Source organism: Bombus affinis, chromosome 11, assembly GCF_024516045.1.
Source record: "Bombus affinis isolate iyBomAffi1 chromosome 11, iyBomAffi1.2, whole genome shotgun sequence".
Classification (NCBI taxonomy): domain Eukaryota; kingdom Metazoa; phylum Arthropoda; class Insecta; order Hymenoptera; family Apidae; genus Bombus; species Bombus affinis.
Genome location: NC_066354.1, coordinates 11,185,487 through 11,206,602, shown reverse-complemented (window position 1 = coordinate 11,206,602; position 21,116 = coordinate 11,185,487). Strand labels below are relative to the sequence as shown.

Sequence of the window (21,116 nt, the reverse complement as noted above, 5' to 3'; positions counted from 1 at the left end):
ACAATTTACATGATCGTGTTAGACAATAGTTATTGAAAAATTATAGCTTTATAAAAAAATGAAAAATTGTTGCATAATCCCACGTGTTTTGAAAAATGTATAAATGACAAATTTCTTTCTCAAAAAACTCAATACGACATATAAGTCTTTGTGAACATCATTTAACAATATCGACAACATATAGATTCGTGAAATTTTATTTTAATACTTGGATACATTTATTTTTGTAATAAAGTATCTCCCTCTAGCTCTTTAATTATCGCTTCTTTATAACATCTCGTTCAAAGCCATCAAAATAAAAATAAGAGCAATTAAAAATAGTAAAATACTTCTTACACGTGGTTGTTTTAAAAACGTAATGATCTGTGTACAATTTTTACAAAAAATGCGTTGAATAACAATATAGAAAGTTAAAAAGAGATATAATTAAATTATATCGAACCAATTATACATTAGAAATGTATGCTTCTTTCAAGTCAAAGGTTTTAAACATTTTACAGCATTTAATTTGCTTTCTTCCTTTCAATTACTATATAGTGCATTTTGTGTTTGAGTCACATAGATACTAAAATATATGTTTCTTCTTTTTCATGCCAATAAGGATTTTCTTAAATTAAGCATTAGTTAGAATTCAAAAACGTTATGATATAGCAATTGTATTATATGTTGTAGAAAATCGATTTACGCTGCTGTATATTAAGACAAAAAATAAATTGAAATAATACTTTGATAATAACATAAAGTCTTTCAGATAGTAATACATTATGTTCTCTTGTTCGTGTAATATTTTTCTTCTTTTACTTTCGTTTATCACAATGATTAGTAAGTATTTGAGAATATGTAGTTTTGAGTAAAATCCTCGATGAACAGAATATAATACAACATGTATAAAATGCTCTGAACATGATGTGAGGCGTGTTTGAAGCGATTCAATGAAAATATTTACGGGGCTTAAATGCCAGCTAAAATAATTCTAGGGTCTTCCACAGCGTCCTTGATTTTTCTTAAGAACATCACAGCCTCGCGCCCGTCAATTAATCGATGATCATATGTTAAAGCCACATACATCATTGGACGAATTTTAATCTGGAAATTATTAAAAGATCACTAAAATTTGCAATATTAGACTTTATTGGAAGAAATTGTCGGTGTTTACCTCGCCCTTTACTGCAACGGGCCTGTCGAATACTCCGTGCATCCCAAGAATTGCACTTTGTGGTGGATTAATAATAGGTGTACCCATCAGAGAACCAAATACACCGCCGTTACTTATCGTGAATGTACCACCGTCCATATCTTCGACGGATATTTTGCCTTTTCTTGCTTTATCGCCTAAAGCTGCCAAAGCAATTTCAATTTCTGCGAAATTCTTGTTTTCTACGCTACGAAGAACTGGGACAACAAGACCCTTTGGTGTTGCAACTGCGACGCTAATATCAACATAGTCTCTATAAACTATGTCAGTGCCATCTATTACAGCATTTACTACTGGTTGATCTTTTAAAGCATAGGTACTAGCTGCAATAAATGGACTCATAAATCCCAGCTTTAAACCATATTTCTTTGTAAAATTTTCTTGGTGCATTTTACGGAATTCCATAATGCGGCTGTAAAAAGAAAAAAAAATGTTAGTTATTAACAAAAAAAGAAGTTAACAATCATAGTTACAATAGATATGTAATAACCTCATATCGATCTCATTAAATGTAGTTAACATAGCGTTCGTATTTTGAGCATCTTTTAATCGTTCTGCAATACGTATTCGCATCCTGTTCATCTTTACCCGTTGTTCTGTTCTGGTGCCAAGTATTTCACGTGTATAATCAGCAGGAGGCAGTTGTACCTTTGCACCTTCCAATGACTAAAAATGTCCATTCATCAAATGAATAATAAAAAATTTATAACAGGAAGGGAAGAATCTTTATTTCTAAATTTGCACAATTACACCTACTTGAGCATGTTTAATTGCAGCAACTGGCATGGATGCTGCAGGTGCTTGTGGAGGTGGAGGTCGTGCAGCTGGTGGTGGTACAGCTGCTGAAGGTGGTGGTGGTGGTGGTGGTGGTGGCGGCGGTGGAGGTGGCGGTGGTGCTGCCGTACTAGGTGCAGGTGGAGGACTTGGAGCCTTTTCAGCTGGCTTTTCAGCTGGTTTTTCAGCTGGTGCTGCTCCAACTGCGCCAACATCAATGGAACATAGTTTCTGTCCTGGCTTTACTGTTTCACCATCTTTGGCAAATATCTCTTTTACTACACCAGAAGCTGGTGATGGTACAGGAACTGAAGTCTGAGAAAGGATTATCATAAATATATAAATTACGAGATATATTTATTATTTGTAAGTTCATTTGTTTATTGATTTTACCTTATCAGTTTCAATTTCACATAAGACATCATCTTCCTTAACTTGATCACCAACTTTCTTATCCCATCTGACATCCCCCTCACTTACACTTTCCGCAAATGGTGGTACTACAACTTCCTTTATTTCCCCTGTCAATTACAAATTTACATTATGCAAGAATTTATGTATAAAATTTTAACTATATATTTTCTTCCTTAAAGATGACTTACATAATGAAGATGTTGAATGAATATGTCTTGCCTGGTCTATCCAACAGTGAAATTTGTTATATTTTGTACATCTAGATAGAAATTAAAATTACACATTAAACTTTACTTATTAAATTAATTAACCATTTATACCACAGTTTATTCTACATAAAGATGTTAAAAAGTATTCATATTATGTGGATATTTTACCCTTTTGATGTACTTTTTAAACTTACATTCGTGAGTTCTTGTTGACCACATGTTGGGTGTGGATAAATAGAATGTGCCCTACAAAAATGATTTGATACAATTAATAGTTTATGTTCATGGTTATCCCCAACGTTGATATGCCTCTCTATAAAGATAATGTTTTTAGATTTTCAACATAGCTCACCACTTCTTTATTATATCACTTTTATTTAGTAGTCTTACCTTGACTATATAAAGATCTCACAACCTGAAACAAATGTATACATAAATATAGATTCTCATTTAAAATATAAAATTAATAATTATATAAAATGTTATATAAATTTTTTTATGTATTTATATAATTTTATATACATTATGACATAAAAGTGAGTTATAAAAGAAACTAGATAAAAATAGGTAGTGTGTCCATCGAATAGATAGAAAAAGAACCTTGACCTTAAATTACACCCTGAAAAAATCGACGGAAATCTGTTTGGTTATCTAAAAAGTAAGTTTGCATCTGACGGCCACGAGGAATTTTTTAATTTCCCATTGACAGATTGTAGTCGATAGACCGAGTCATGAATCGTAACGTGTTCAAATACTGTTATATAACCGAAATGCAATAGGTAAAGGCAGTATTCCGACAACTTTGATTGGCAGGTTCTACTTCAAAGGGCGTTAGGTTCTTCTTGCTCAATATGTATGTCACAAATACGTTAATGTTAATAACAAATGGAATGATACTATTGTTTGATAATTTACCTTCGTTTGTGATATACTAAGTCTTGTTATTACACGAGGCACAAACCGCGAACAGTTGGACAGCATCGCGGTCATCCTCGAATGGAAAATTATGACTTAGATGTTTGCTCTTGACTCTTCTGATGGTCAAGAAGCAATACGACACGGTATGGTACGGTTATAGTTAGTGGTGGGGCTAGTTTGCTACGACAAATGTGCGTTCTGAAATTTGCCACAATTGGGTTCCAAAAAATACAAAAACTAATTAATCGTGTATTTAGACAAATCATGAAAGCAAATATTTACTGTATTGAAAATAAATATACTGTAATTATAATAAAATGCAAATAATTAAAATTAAAATACTGAAACCTTAATGTTGTAACAATAGTGTTTTTCCATTAACGATTAGTAATCTCTCCATTAATGATTGCTAACGAATACATCGCTCCTTTTTTATACAAACGGTTAAGTACTATCTAATGAAAGATAAAACAAGTAATCGCAATTACTAAATAGACAATTTCCACATAAAATATATTGAAAAAGTTAATTATATTTCATAATGTAAAAATCTTCGTTGCTAAATAAACTCATATCAGTCATATCTTTATCTACATGCTATAAGTAAAGAGTTGTTTCACACATAGGTATATAAATATGCGAGTCATATTGGTATGCGATATAGGAATAGAAAGAGAAGGCTGCACAGGGGCCCCTTCTATTCTTGTCTATTCAGGTATGCACACTAACGAGGCTCGTTGGTCGGTATTACACTAACATATTTACTATATGAATATCTATATGAACTATACTATATTATATTTACTATAGAATATTTACTATATGAATCTCTACGTAGCGTTTTCTTCCTATTCCTATATCGCTTTTTCAACTTGTTCACGCATTCTATCTTTATATCTCTATGGTTTTGCATATTAAATATTATGTGAAATATGTTTTACACTAAAATTTACCGACAATATTATTAAAAAATAATAAACTCGCAACCAATAGTTTTCTTGAAATCTTAAAGTAGAGGACTACGAGGTTCTGCAATCAAGATAAGGATTGGAATCCGAACAAATACAAGCAACTCTTCTTTTTTCAGAGTTATTGACAATTGTTCCATATGAATTCTTGTAATTCATAGAAAAATGTAGTAATACATCAGTGGACCTTAATATATTAATATTTAGAAATGTATTGTGAAATATATTTATATTGTGAAATGATTTATAATTGATTGAAATTCTATCGATTGCTTATCTTACATATTAATTCCCATCAATGTTATTGAGATTATAAGGTTTTCACTTTATAAAAAGTGGACTTTGTAAAGAGCATTGCTATATTAAAGTTGACAACGAATGTGAACAATCTGAATTGTTAGTCAGTTCGTGACTGAATTTAGGTTTTTAAACATGAACAGTGAAGATGTAATTAAATGAATAGAATACGCGGTGATTGTGTATCGAAACATATTTGCTATAATCGCACGACACGCGATAATGCTTGAACATTGACTATCACATTAAGAAGTTGACATTTTCTAAAAGTAGTTAAGTTTAACGTAACTATCTGACAGCGAAGTATACGTATTGTTTATCGAGATTAGTGAAACTGATTGTGCAACATGGCGATTATATTTGAATAATAAGTACACGTCGTTTTATTATTGTTTCGCTAACGTTGCGGGGATTCTATATTTTTCTTGCAATAATTCGAGGATAATGAGTGTACACTAATTGTGACACACGCGCGCACGCACACACACACACACACACATTGTTGCAATTAAAAGTCATAAGAATTTAATATTAACCGTAAAAACGTAAGGAGTGAAAAGAAGATTGAGAAATAAAAAAAGGATAGTCCTTTCTGTATATTTTGCAGAGGGCTTTAATTTATTATGTATAGCAATAGGTTGTAATATTTTAAAGTTTGTGTTAGTAACTTGATGAAGCATTAGAATGAACATTACTTTAAATGTACAGATTTCTTTAAAGTATTTCATTTTCCAAAATAAGAAGACCCTAATTAAATAAACTATGCAGCATATAAACATTAATATAATAGGTTTAGTGCATTTTAAGGGTCGTATGACAGTGAACAGAACTGTAGACTCAAATGCACTGTGATAATTAAAGTATCATAATTAACAGTGTGATGAGCAGCAGTGGATATCGTGGAAGAAGCTTTGGACCACGAGGTGCTCGCACAAATGGTCCAGCCAATGGCTTTAATGTTCCCAGATTTCCACATCCTAGTTTTAATCATCCACGACCACCACATAGGTTACCTGGTCCTGAGAAATGGATAGAACGTCCAAATTTTACACCATGGCAGCAGAATAAAAATTTTCATTTGCAATATAGAGGAAATTTACAATATCGACCAAATAGCAGGGGTAGAACAATAGGTGGTCGTGGAATAATAAGATTTTCTGGGCCTGGTAGACCAACATCATCTCAATTTCATATGGGCTTTATAAGAAATCCTATACATACAGCATTATTACCCCAAGAAGAATTAATTGAAGATAAGCCTGTATCAGTACCGCAAACCCCCTTGCTTGGTTCTGAAGAAGAACGTCAGCAAAAGATTGCAGAAACAGCTGACAAATTAAAGAAAAAATTATCCTCTATAACAGAACAAGAAATTACAAATTTTTTGGAAGATGATTTGCCTATATTACCAAATAATGGTTCTGAAGAAGAAAATACTCGAAATAAAATTATCCCTGAGCTTAGACACGAACCACCTGAACTTAACCTGACATTCACTGACCTTAAAGATATAGGCAGGATTGATTGTAATAATTTAAAATTTGGAAATGTAGATAGTGAATCTAATAATGAGATTTCAATTAGTTTTGAGAAGAAGTCTACAGATAATGTAATAAGTACAAATAATAAAATTACAATTATAGATGAAGAAGAATCCCTAATCATCTTGGATCCATATGACAAAGATGACTTCAAACAGTCAAATATGTTATTGGAAGATGATAAATGTCATGAACAAATACATAACGAATTGCCTGATTTTAAATGCAACATAGAAAACTTACAATTGCAAGGTAATAATATCACAGAAAGTTTGATATCTTCAAACTCAAATAATGTTAATGAAAAGTTATTAACTTTGAATTTAGATGAGAATATAACAAATTTATTACCCACAGATTCAGTAAATATTTCACTGCCAGAAAGAGCTTTAAATGTTAATGATGTAGAAACAAGTTCTATATCAGTATCAACTACAGATGATCAAAATGAGTTAAAGACAGATTTTCCACAAAATCAAAACACTGTGCAAGTAGATATACAAGATTCAAATAGAGATAACACACAGGATACTAACATCAATATACAACATAATAATCACACAGAAACAAAGCTGCTTGAAGATAATCAAATTCAAAATAATTTACAAAGAAATGTATCCCAAGAGATAATTCATCAAAATTTGGAAAATATATCTGATTGTTCTCGAAAGAGATCACTTAATTTTCTACCATCTAATGAAGAAATTCATTCAAACAGTGTTTGTGATTCTACATCTTCAAGATATTCAAATTATGAAGCAAATAAATTAAATGATGATAAGAAATTAAATAATCCACCTATTTTTCAATCAAAGTTCTTCAATATATCTCCAAGGTTAACTCCAAGGATTGGGGAGCCTAGAGGCCATTGGGTTTTCCAACAGAATGGAAAAAATTCATTTTTTAGAGGATCACAGAGATTACTCTTTCATGGTAATCGAATACCTCAACAAAGACATGTTAAATCATTTAAAGCAACTGATTTAGTTCCAGTTGGATTTGATCCACGAGCACCACCACCATTTACGCATAATGTACCTGTTTTAAACCATGACTGTCAGCACAATTCAATAGCAATATTTTCTTCTAATGATTTGCCTCCAGCTTTTGATCCAAGTGAACCTCCACCAAATATAAGATCAAAATCAGGTACTGAACCATCTAGTAAACAAGAAAGTGTACAGTCTATGCCCTCTTTAGATTTGAAAGCTCAAACACTAAGTACTTGTCAAAATAATTTAAAAGTTATACAACAATCGCCGACCTTTGATCTCAGGGGAACACCTCCGAGAATTTCAGACGTCTCAGTAACAAATAATGAAAAAATACCCGAATTTAATCCTCAACACCCACCGCCAAAAATTCATAAAAGGAAGGAAACCTTCCAACCTCCACCAATTTTCAATCCGCGACTTTCATCTCAAGAATGTTCTAATCTACTTGTATCTTTAGATGCATCTAGGTCAACTACAGTGCCACTGAATTTAATGGACACATCACCAGCATCGGATTTTAACACTGGTTCCATTGTATCAAATTTTGCACAATTACCACCTATAAACATACCATCGCGTCAACCTTTTATTTCCAATGTACAGATGAATTTTTCATCTGTTGTATCACAAACAAGTAGTGGACAAGAAGTAATAAGGGAAATTCCATTGCCTCTACCTCCTACAAATATCACTCAAGTTCTTCTACCGCCACCAAAAGAACCTTCAGTGGGAGGAAATACCAATCCTAATCAAAGCACAAACATGGATTATGGGTTAGAAGATATGCAAGAAACAATGAAATTTGCAAAGAAAATAATAAACTTGACAGAAGAAACAGACGATAAAGATAAACCTGCAGTTTCTGAATTACCATTGACACCATCCAAAATTCCAATACCAATCGAAAGTATACATCGTTCTTTGTCAGTAGAGGAAGGAAATACAAGTAATACAAGAAAACAAAAAAAATCTAGGAATAAGAAAAGTATACAAAATGTAGTCTGTGGACCAGAATTAATTTGTGAGAAACAAGAGGATATCAAGGCAATAGATGAGGGACAAAGTGTACAAAATCAGAGTAAAAATACCGAAAATGCATTATTGGTAAGTGATCAAATAAGACCCAAGGTGGTATTCAACTTAAACTCCAAAATAAAGAAAATACATAAACCGGAAGAGTGGCATAGGACTGTTATAAATATTCCTGAAAACAGAGAAATCTCGCAACAGAGTGCAATTCAAAATTCAAATAAAGAGAGGGCTCACTCTAGGAAGCATTCTTCTGAAAGTAAAAATAACACGAATCAAAATAAGAATAAACAAAAAGAGGCGAAAATTAACAAAAATGCTGATACACAAGTCATCCCTATACATGAAAAATCAAATGATACATGTTATCGTTCTAAAAATTACGGAGATTTGGAAAAATTACATGCGCATTCTTCGAATACAGCACTAACATCTAGTGACATAGATATTCAAACAAATCAAAAATCAAAAAAAGAATCTGGAAAGAAAAAGGTTTTTACTCCAGAAGCTTTATGGAAGAAAAGAGTGATCAGTCGTTTCTTGAAAATGAGTAAAAACGATATTTGCAATATGGTCAATAATTCGAGTCTTCGTAAGTTTGATATTGCAATGGAACATCTGGTGAAAGAAAGAAGGTCGTCTCTTTCTTTAGAACTGAGAAACATGGAAGACGAGAAAATGAAAGAATACGATAGAATAGAATTTATGAATCAATTGAACGCGATGTTAGATCCAAGCGCTGTTGTCGGTATTACGGACTTACCTACAGAATTTATTCATCATTTGAGCGAAGTTTTACAACTTGATATACCGTTCGATACTGAATTATCCGAAAGTCAAAATGCCGATGTCGAAGAGATTAAAATTATAAATCAGAACGAAAATCTGGGAGTACATTCGTGTGAGGATGTAAGGAAGGAGAGTCTAAGAATCCCATCTTCTGCTGAGTATCAAGATCCTCAAAACGAAGAACATGCAGAAGATAAATCTATATATAGTAAAGAAGAATCTACTCACTATTCCTTGGACACAGAATCGAATGTTAATATTTTACGGCAGGATACAAATTCGTCGCATCGATCACTATCAAATGATCGCGAAATCGAGAATGCGCATAAGAAACAACAGCAACCACTATTTAACGAAGCTGACTTGGATGATATATTGTTTCAAGTAACAGAGAGAACGAAGAGTTTATCAAACACGAGTTTGCCTGTGGAACTGGAGAAGAGCATTGATACAGGTTCAGGTGCTCCACTGGTTCAAACAATAACAGAAGCTTCTAAGTATAACACTTTCTCACAGATTCCTAACAAAACAGTAGCTGATCTCGATGATATTTTTTCAGCTGGGATCGCGCGAGTCAAACAGTTAGGTAAAAGTAACGCGAATATAGATCACTTAAGAGCGCGTAAATCCAGTTCCGAAGATCGCAACATGCGTCACAGGTCTAAACACGAAAGGTATGAAAGATGGAAGAGAAAGGAGCGAGAGGATCCGGATACATTTAGGAACTTAACGAAAGAAGAATGGGAAGCGAAATATGGGCTAACTAACACTTTGGTAGCTTCAACTATTGTGCGAAAAAATACCTCTAACAGCGCAGAAAATTTAAGCAAATATGAGAGAAATAATCGCGCTCCGAGATACTGCTTGTCGGATTCACCAATGAGACATTTAAGCATAAGTCCTTTAACCCGCGAAGTTTCTGTGCATAATTTAGATAGGTGTATTAGCGATCCTAGCGAGATGGAAGAACTACAAACAGCAGAAGAATCGACAAGTAGTAGCGAGACCAGTTCAAGTAATTTTAGCGACAGTGACGAGGAAACTGTTTCTCCCAACGTGACAAAATTGTTGAAAGTAATAAAAGAAAAGGAAAAGATCGCGAAGCAAAAATCGCTCAATGAAACCATCAGAGATGAAGTAGTCGCTGAGATAGAAAAGGAATGGAAAGAAAAGAGTAAACATAAGGAAAGAAAATCTCGCAAACGTGAAAAAAGGAAAAAAGACAAGAAAGAGAAACGGAGGAAAGAGAAGAGAAAAAAGAGGAAAAGGAATTCTTATTCGGGTTCGTCAAAATCTAGCGAACAGACCGAAGAGTTTCGGGTACTGACAGAGGATGAGATCAAGAAAGAAGTAATCGTCAAAGAGGAATCGATGAGTTCGTTCGTGGAGAATGCTTCATTGAACGACAGAACTAATAATACTTCGGTTAATAAGTCAGTTGACTTGCCAACTAAATTGCAAAGTTTACAGACAGAGGAAGACTGCACTGTACTTCCTGTTACTTGTGAGACCGTATCGTCACAACCTAAGAACAAACCCACGATTGTTTCTGTAGTGACGCAACCGAAAACTAAAGCACAACTCAAACAAATGCCAGAATCCAATAATGCGGAACAGAGGCAAATTATGGAGAAAGTAACGGAATTTACAAAGAATAATACAGTGAATGTAGATAACGAAAAGACGAAAGATCTTCTGGAAATGAATAGAGATTACGAAATAGCAACAAATAATAACGAACGGATAGACGGAATTTTATCTATGAATATCTCTTTAGATCAAACTAATATACCTTTAATTACTGAAGAATCATCTCCGTCTATTCAATCGCACAGCGAAGCTATCAGTGATAATAACACAACACATATAATGTCATTTACAACCCATAGTAATTCAAATCTTGTTCTTGATACTAGTACGAATAATCAGTCTGTTGATCAAAAAGTTACTTACTCGGTGGAAAACAAGAGTGGCGGTTATAAGAAGATAGACATAAAAGCATATAAAGAGCGCGCGTTGCAGAGACGTTTGAAGGAACTAGGCGCGTTAAAACAGGCTCCTGCAAATTCTGCTTCGTTGATTCGAGAATTTCACCATTCTCTACCTACTGATGAATCTAACGTTGAATCGTTAAAAGCAATAAGCGAAATAAAAACTGAAATTAATACAAATAAAGCACAACTAACGGATCCACGATTAACTACGGTAAGATCAACGAATACGCCCACTTCGGAGGATTCTGATAAAGAAGAGGCCAGAGAGAAGAATAATTTAGAAGAAGAGCACCAAACCATGGATGTCGCGCAAGAAACTAAAGAAGCCGTGATTTCTATACAACCGAAAAACTTCAACGAGAAGAATGAAAATCGATGCATAGATATTGATTCAAACATTTTGAAAGACTCTGTAAAATGTATGGAACGCAAAAATGATAACAAATCCTTGTCGAAAGTAATTTCCAAGCAAGAATTCGACGAATTTCCGGATAAAAAGAAATCAAAATTTGAATCAGAGAAAAAGCCAAAGAAACCAATTTCAGATGTTGACTCCTCTAAGTTTAAAAATATTCGATCAGAGGGAAGTAAAGAATTGAAGTTGAAGAAAGAGAAAGCTAAGAAATCGTGTGAAAAAAAGAAAAAGAATTCGAAGCCGAATGAATCTAAATCGATAGAAGAAAACCCTGTAGAAAAACATTCGCATAAAAAGACGCCTGATGGTAATAAAAAAGTACCGATTGTAAGTTCACATGCCGCCGATCAAAGTGAAGTTAAAAAAACAAGCAGTCATAATATTCATGAAAATTTATCTAAACTTCAAACTGTTGAAACTTGCTCGGGAAACGCAGAAGTGATAATTGATAGCAAAACTCTACAAAAACAAGTTAATACTCATTCCGTGGTAAGACAAAACGACCAAGTGCTCACTGATAGTAACAGAGAAACAGTAAGCATTAATGAAGATGTTACGCTACAAGATAATGAAATAATTGTTTCAAACCAGCAGGTTTTAAATGAAGAAATGGCGAGAACCCAGGACCAAAACTTAATAAGCTCGGAAAATGAAAAAAAAAATGATGAATCAGATAAAGAAATGGAAGAACATACAATTGAAGTCAATGAAGTGAGTGCGTTCGCTGAATCTATGTCCGCTGTAAGCTTGAACAAACAAAAGGATATATGTAACGACATGTCATCGCTAGGCTCAACGTCTGTTGGTCATATTCAATCAATTTGCACTGAAAAATGTATGACAAGTACACCACCTCTTGTTTCGAACTATGTTAGCGAAGAATCTCATTCGTTAAGCGAACAAATCGATGTTGATACAATTAATATTAAACATTTGCAAAATTCCAAAGCCGCTGATAATTCTACTTTGGATACGAGAATCCATTCGAAAGCTATTGTTAAAAACGATGATATAAATGTAGAAACGAATGTTGTAGAAGAGCAGGATAGGACTATATCTCAGTTAAGCCAAAAATTAAAAACTTTGGACGATTATAGTAAAGTACGTGGTAAAAACGAAGCGAAATCTCCAGATAGTCGGAGTAGCCCGTTTAAGGGTTTTCTCGCGGATACCATCGATAATGATATTTGTCAAGTATCTCTATTATATCATACAAAGATGAACAACGCAAATATCAAAGAAAACACAATAAAAGAATATAAAGATCCTAACCAATGCTTACAAACATGTATCAATGATAAACCCATTATAGAATCGAAAGAGGAAAAGAAAGATGGCGACGAAGATTCTTCCGAGAAAATGGACGAAGGAAACGAAATATTCCCAACTTCTAATTTAGCAAAAGAGCAACAAAATGTTACAGAAAAAACGATAGATCATAGCGTGAATGTGAAAGATAATACCAAGATTGATGATACGACGTTGGAAATTAAGGATAAAGATGTAACAATGAAAAATGGTCAAACTTACAACCTTTCTGCTCAGCCGAAATTTTTATTTCTAACTAACATAGACAATCATCACGATACACTTGACGAAGATAGCCAGTCATTTATTGTTTTAGACGAATATATAGATGATACAGATGAAAAATCGATCAAGAAATTGAGCTCTCTTGATTTAGATCTTGAAGATTGCATTGCGCGAGATGCAGATATTTTTACGACTAAATCATTGCAGAAACAAGAGAATTTGACGAGTGATATTAAATCATCAAGTTTTAACTCAATAGCTATTAACAAGTTGTCAGAAGTTTTAGATAAGAACAATCACGATGGGAAACAAGATCAAACTAATATAACATCTACGCGTGAAAATGAGAAATCTACGTTGTCTGAAAAAACTACTACTGTTTTTCCATCAGAGTTATTTGTGGCTGCAGAGAAGACTGTGAATACTACAAATCTATCTTTTCCTATATCTCCATCAAACGAGAATTTAGAAGAAAATTCAAAGATATTAAAAACTACTAAACCTATTGATTCAATTAATTCAGAAATTTCAGAAGAATATCCACAAAATATTATTAATGCAACATCTGAAAATATTTCTCAAAAATGTGCAACGATCGAACTATCATCGATTACAGAAATAAGAATCGAAGAAAAGAATGAACATTGTACCGATGTATCAGAGGATAATTTATTGCATAATCTTCAATCTTCTTGTGCAACCGAACCAGTTGTTACATCCCTTGAAGGTGAAAGCTCACAAAATTTAAATGTTCCAATAAAAACTGCCAGGAGAAAGTCCATAGAGAACTTTTGGAATACTGCATCAATACCTGAAGCAAATAAAGAATTTCTAGAACTGAAGAAACAACAGCAAGTGGATAATAATTTGCTAGATAAGCAAATATCAGTTCCTTGCGAAATAAGCACGTCCATTGATAGAAATTTATCTATCAATTGTAATAAAGAATACGAGGCACGAATTTCGAATAAATTGAATCAAAAAAATAAGAATAAGACTTTAAATAACATAAACAATAAATTGAAAAAGAAACGGAAGCCTACTATTTCAAAGAAGATAGTGAAGGAAGCAATGAAGGAAGCAGATACTGTAAAAATTAAATATCCAACCATGAAAGAAGCTGTCATGGCTAGGATGATCGAAATCGATGTTGAAATCCATAAATTAATGACAGAAAAGATGACCCTCTATCAAATGTTAACAAGCGATACTTCATCGAACGACAATAATTTGCAACAAAATAACGTGACGCACGAAGAGAAAAAAGTTGAAACGTCAGTAATTAGACCTCAAACTCCATCCGTGTTAATGACACAATTACTTCCCGTAGCAAATCAATGTGCCAAGGTAACTATAGGAAGTTTACCTACAAAAGACACTCCGATTAATCCGATACAGCCAAATAAATCTAAGACATTGTATAAACATGATCATCATGCAGAGAAAAGGGAAAGTTGTACTTCTACTTGTGGTTCCGATGATGAAGAGATCGCATATCATGCCGAAGATACTAAATCATCTAAAAAAAGAAAGAAACAAAGCTCTGAAAGAGCAGTTAAAAGATCGGAAAATAAATCAGACAGTCAAAATGTATGCAACAAGGACACACAAAGTACAGTTACAGAGAAGAAACAAGTTAATAACGTAATAAAAGTAACGCTTAAAAAAATCAATACGAAACGAACAACAATAGAACAAAATTCTGATCAGGTTTCAGTGAATGAAACTATATTCCAAGAAGATATCAATAAAGATATAATTAAATCTCAAGAGGCTGAAAACATTGAATCTGTGGAACCTCAAATACTCAATGAAGGCACTATTGAAATAAAAGTACCAGAGCTTAACAAAGAAAATTATTTAACAAAAGATTGCGAAGAAAAACATGAAACCTCAAACAAGACAAGTAATGATGTAGATTTAGCAAAAAAATCAATGGAGAACAAAACACCAGAAAGGTCATCGATATATTCGGATGATAGTACTTGGGATTCTCTTCTTCAGAATCCAACCACAGATGATCAAAAGAAATCAAACACTGGCCTTGCTTTGTTAGAGGAAACGTATAAGAAAGAAATTGCGAAAACGCGAAGAATAAGAGCCGATGCGCGAAGAAAGAAAAAGAAAAAATTAGAGAATTTGTTACAGATTGTGAATACTCTAACTCCTGATGAGGAGGAGTTACCACTGTCAGCTCTATATGCTAAAAAATTGCATCAAAAGAAACAATTACTGGATTCTTTCGTACAGCAAACTAAACAACAAACAGGTGATGATCCACAATTATGGAAAAACGTAGTTGAAGTGATAAACGCAGTAGCAGAAAACAGAACAGAAGATCTTTATGTAGAGTCATCAGAAAAACGATTAACTAATTGCTTTGAAGATGTCGTATCCGTTATACCAAACCCAGAGGTAAACTCTGAATTTAGAGACGATAAGGAGAAACAGATTATAAATTCCTCACTAAGAAATATTAAAGAAGTTTGCATCGAACCATTGGTCGATGTTAACATTTCTGACAATAAAAATGAAAGGAATAATGTTTCGAAGAAAGATGATTTACAAATGTTATCTAGTAAATCGCAAGAATTTTTAAATAATGAATACTTCCAACAAGATTTGGAAATCAGTGTGTCATCAAAAATTGTAATGAATTTATCCGAAACATGTACAGATGATACATCTATGAATATCGAAGCAAATTTAGTAAAATCCTTTGTACAGCAAGCTGTAGAAAATGATAATGTGAAAATCAATCGGTCGACCTCAATAAAAGATTCAGATTCGTGTCTTACGGAATCAAATTCAAATAATATTCGCGATGGTCAGAATATCTCGAACGTCTTGGAATATTCGGAAAAAGCTGAAAGAAAAACTAATATGGAAACTATGGAGTCTACTTTGCAAAACAAACTAAGTAGTACTGATGAGAATATTGCAATACAGGAACCTACTAACAGTCAATTCGTAAGAACATCTGAAGATACTCGAAATAATTATGATGCTTCAACTGAATCTAACAATGATAAAAATATTGCTATTATGGATGAAACTGCATCAAAGGATAAATTTGGTTTTAAACTAGAAAACGTAAACGAAGCAAATATGCAAGATTCCTTAGTTTTGTACGATAAAGATAATAATGTTGACAATACTGTTGAAGAATTCGATTGTATACCTCAAAATAAACGTTTTATAAGTCTCAAAGAACGTAAAGAATCACATAAAAGAAAAGATATTGAGCGATTTGATAAGACTGCATGCGAAGAAAATAATAATAAGAAGTGCGCATCTGTTTCTTCTTTTACTGAGAATACAGAAGCATTAAAAAGCGATGAAGTATTAAGTAAGAAATCGTTTAAGCATAAGAGAGGAAACAGCAAGACTGCTGTTCGACGAAGCTCGAGATATGCCGAAGAACCTATGAAACGTATAAAAGTAGAGATTGATGTAACCGTCCCAAATGCTGAGCAAGAGGAAAAGAATTTCAGGATGCAGTTTCCAAGTACATCACCATACGAAGAAGTCGAAACTATATTAGTAAATACTAGAAGGAATCGTAATATTCAAAAGCCAATAACGAACAGGAAGCGACGCACGCCTATTCTTTCAGAAATTGAAGTTGTGGCACACGAATTGAATTCAAGTAATGGATCTTTAAAAAGAATTAAAAGACACAAAAAACATACAATGTCCGAAATGATGAATTGCGTGGTACAGATAGTAGATTGTAGACATACGATTTTGAATCCGAATGTAAGCTTAGACGTATTACAAAAGTATGGAATATCCAAAATTAACACATACGTCTATCCTAACTCTATTCAAATGGATTCTTCCGTAAGTCTTATGGAATCAACATCAACCAAAGATTTGCCTACTGTATGCAAGACAACATCATTGAGTGAATTACCACGAAGTCAGACTTCAAAATTGATTAAAAAATTCGACGATACAACACGACTTGTTAATGATCAAATAAGTTCCATTAAAATTAAGAAAATACCAAGATCTGCAAATATGGATTCACCTGTAAATGATAGAGAAGAATGTGCAGACCCTGATATCGAAGTTATGCCAGTTTTAGTGAAGGAACCTATTACTGTAGACATTATACAGAATTGTGATAAGCCAGATGTTGAAATTGTGGAAGAAAAAACGATAGTTACTAAGAATCAACAACACAGCAAGTCTGGATCAACATTGACTGCAATAGATACAAATGAAGATAAAGAACTACTGAGGACGCAATATACGGTTCATAAAGGTCCTATTTTAGATATTAAGGTAAAGAAACGGAAGCGTCGTAATAGAAAGAAATAATGACATGAAAGTATGTATTAAAGTAATACATAAATATTTTTATTTTTTGGCATCAAACTCCGTGATACTTTCTCTTCTTTTTTATAACATAGTAGATCCAAATATTCTTTGAGACAAAGAAATTGTATTATGGTCTTAGTTTGTATAGAACCATTATACTTTTTTGCTATTATATTTTATTTTTCATAAAATATTTATTTTATCATATAAAGTGTTCTATTGGTATATGATATATACAAATGTAAAAATACAAGGAAATAGCGTTATTTCTCTTTTTATCTATAATCATGAAACTATTACCACTATAAATAACTTTTATCAGAATTCTATAAGTTAGATTAAATTTTACAACTTAATAACAGGGAAGTATTTTTTCTAGGTTTTTGAGAATTCATTCCTAGCCGCAAGTGAAGATGGCAGAATATACAGGTACAATCAAGCATCTAATGGAATATTAAACATCTATAAAGGTCATCAAGCAGCAGTAACTTGTTTATATGTATACAATACAACTAGCACAGATATTAGCAAAGAATGGATGTTCTCTGGTTCATTGGATGGAACCTTACGATGTTACAACATAATGGTAACAGTAACAAGTTTATTAATTTAGCATAATACATACATGTTATTAACTCCTTTTGCCACATATTATTATTTATTATAAATAAATTTCATTAGACTGGAGTACAAGTGAGAGATACAGCAGATATAGGTAGCCCCATACAATGTATGGATGAAGCATGGGGAATAATTTTTATTGGTACTAAATCAGGGCATGTATCTCGCTATCATATAAAGGTTCGTTGAAAAATGTTATGTATAAAATTGTTTTTATCGAATATGTATGAATATCGTTTTTGTAACAAAAAATGTATAAATATTTCAGTCAGGTACAATTAAAGGAAACAGCATACAGTTCTCAGATAAGTCTGTATTAGCTTTAAAAGCAACTAACGAGGGTCCACGAAGAGTTCTTATCGTAGCATCACGTAGTCAACCGATAACGATACGAGATGCTCAAAATGGCCTATTTCTTCGCACAATTTGTGGTCAAAAAAGTCACACTGTGTATAGTTTGATGCGTGATAATCATTTGATTTATTGTGGTACAAGTAGCACATCTATACTTGTCTTTGATTTTACGGTTTGTAAAAATAATATACGTAGGTACAATACAATCTCGATTATAGGAATTAATAAGGAGATAGATATATTCGGATAATATAATAATCCACTTCTTGATCCACAGTTTTGTTATTAACACTTTGAAGAATTTCATTGGTACATACTTGTATGCCAATATTATATTTCTTATCAAATTCAAGTCAACCTTTTACATCAGTTCTGCTACGATTTTCGCATTCTGGTATGCTATGCAGCGCTGCAAGCCCACGAAAAAGTTTTTCTCCACTAATGTTCATTTGATGAATACTGTGACGTAATTTAAACTTTGGTGAAAATTAGGATTTCCATTTAATTTTTCATTAAACTGCCAAGCTTCCTCGTATATAACCGGCCCTGATATAGGTATTTCTTTATGTCTACATTGTAGAAACCACTAGTAACGAATCGTGTCGAAATCATTATTTTTTGCCAGTTTTGAACTTGTTTGGGAAGTACTAGCATCCGATGAGTCAATATCCTGTAAATAATTTTCTATTCTTCACTCTTTATTTTTTATACCACTGACTGTAGATTTTTCAACACCATATTTTTGTGTTAAGTTTATTGCATTCTAGCCATTTCTCAACTTCTTCATGATTTTATATTTTGTTTCAACTGACAATATTACCCATTTCCGTTCTGACAACATTGTTGCCGTGAGGCTTTAAATGTAAATACCATACTAAAATGCTGTGAAGAGTTTGTTCGAATTGAAAAGTTATCTTCGATAATTTTGATAGAAGGAAGTAAATACTGCATGAATTACATACACACATAGTACGAAATGTACCGATAATAGAATATTCCGATGATAGAACACTTGAATAATAAGTGTCTGGATAATCGAGATTCTACTGTATAATCTTCCATGTTATCATTGTAATACCGCATCATCATGTAAAATTCATTCTTTGCATTCTTTTATTTTATAGAATGGCGAACAAACAATGCAGTATGATGCTGGTGTAGGAATTGTATGCATGCGTCTGTATAAACAACTATTATTTGCTGGTTGTTATGATGGAAATATTTATGTATTTAATACAAAGGTTAGTATGAACTTAAAAACTAATGTTAGCTATGAAAGAAATTGTATTAATCTTTAGACAAATTCTAGGATCATCAACTTGTATGCAGTATACCTGGACCTGGTAATATGTTATTAAGTATGGAAGTCATAGACAATAAGGTATCTAAAATATTCTATTAAAATGCTATTAGAATATTACATTAAATCTAATATTCAAACATTTATTTTTCTAGATCATAGCTGGTAGCAAAGATAAACGTTTGCAGTCATGGCAAATGCCACGACAAGTACGATCTTTGCTATAGAAAGTGAATCAAGCTTGATTTGACAGATCCTAGTCTAGTCGTGCTCCGAGGAAAAAGATTATTAAATTTGGAGTACAATCTGCCTATGAAATCATTGTACAGACTCAGAGGAGTTACTTTGTAATATATATACATATATACATTTTATTTACGAGAAAATGCACATAAGTAATATATATAAATACGTTTGTACAGAAAATTAGATAAATTATTAATATTGCGACAGAATCGGTAGACTCAAAAAACATGGTAAATTCTTGCTCTTTATTCCATTTTGTAAACTTGCGCTAGTAGGGGTAAGCCTCCTGTGCCTTGTGCGTAACATATGTGCGAAATTCTTTTTTTCGCATTCTTTAATAATGATACAAGAAACATAAACGTGATTACAAAGGAATGCACCCTTTATCGTTCAAAGTTTTTGAACCTTTGCACTTGTTACTTTTTCTTTTATATTTGGATATATATTTAAAGTGTTATGTGAATATATACCTATAAAACAGTAACACAGTAAGTGTAAATGCTAATAATAATTATATTTATTGTTTTATATTAAATTTGTAGGTGGTCTGACAGCATTTCGTAATTTGCTTGATTAATGCAAAAGATTGATTTAAATTAATGCAATTTAATTTATTTAAATTAAATCAATAAGAAGCGTGAATTTCATCGCATCGATGGAATGCATATTTTTCCAAATAAGAACCGTTGCAATAATTTCGTTTTGTTGAACTTATATCTTTCTTTGTCAACTGTTACGTTATTTTTTAGGCATTATTTCGTAATTCATAATTATTTTATACCTTTTATCTTATGTTATTATGAAGTAACTAGTAAAAGAAAGATGTGTTTCTACCGGTGTTACTAACAAAGAATGTTAGAATGTGATTATAATGAAATGTATATGTTAAAGAAGAAAAAAACCTGTCTATATTATATATTACATGAAATGTAAAATTTTTTTAAAAAAGCATAGTGTGCAAACAAATTCTATGCAATTTTGATTTATCTTTAACATATATTATTTCGTTCATTTCGCATTGTACTTATAAAACTGATCATTTATATGCACATCACTGAACGTACTACATTATACTTTACTAATTTATTGTTTATCTAGTATTTGTTATATGTAACAATAAAACATTGTTCTCGTATCTTTGGCAAAGTTCGTAACATTTGTTATTTGAGAGTAAATTTTTTATGTAAACTAGCAGTAG

General features: G+C 32.5%; 2 protein-coding genes across 4 annotated transcripts; one reads left to right on the top strand and one right to left on the bottom strand.

Annotated features, from left to right (window-relative positions):
- Positions 1-181: 181 nt before the first annotated feature.
- On the bottom strand, positions 182-3,692 carry LOC126922240 (dihydrolipoyllysine-residue succinyltransferase component of 2-oxoglutarate dehydrogenase complex, mitochondrial). Its single transcript, XM_050734675.1, has 9 exons — positions 3,508-3,692; positions 2,983-3,007; positions 2,787-2,838; positions 2,572-2,642; positions 2,363-2,490; positions 1,952-2,284; positions 1,686-1,861; positions 1,157-1,607; positions 182-1,086 (listed from the first exon to the last, which is right to left on the bottom strand). The coding sequence occupies exons 1-9, from the start codon at positions 3,580-3,582 to the stop codon at positions 952-954; spliced, it is 1,446 nt and encodes a 481-aa protein (XP_050590632.1). The 5' UTR covers positions 3,583-3,692; the 3' UTR covers positions 182-951.
- Positions 3,693-4,741: 1,049 nt separating this feature from the next.
- On the top strand, positions 4,742-21,064 carry LOC126922209 (uncharacterized protein PF3D7_1120600-like). 3 transcript variants are annotated; one of them, XM_050734576.1, is made up of 8 exons: positions 4,753-6,568; positions 6,674-17,361; positions 17,777-17,983; positions 18,079-18,198; positions 18,287-18,544; positions 19,497-19,613; positions 19,682-19,753; positions 19,828-21,064. In XM_050734576.1, the coding sequence occupies exons 1-8, from the start codon at positions 5,656-5,658 to the stop codon at positions 19,897-19,899; spliced, it is 12,447 nt and encodes a 4,148-aa protein (XP_050590533.1). In that variant the 5' UTR covers positions 4,753-5,655; the 3' UTR covers positions 19,900-21,064. The 3 variants fall into 3 exon arrangements, with proteins under 3 accessions (XP_050590534.1, XP_050590533.1, XP_050590532.1); XM_050734575.1 differs by having other exon boundaries at positions 4,753-17,361; XM_050734577.1 differs by lacking the exons at positions 18,079-18,198; positions 18,287-18,544; positions 19,497-19,613; positions 19,682-19,753; positions 19,828-21,064 and having other exon boundaries at positions 4,742-17,407; positions 17,777-17,809.
- Positions 21,065-21,116: the final 52 nt, after the last annotated feature.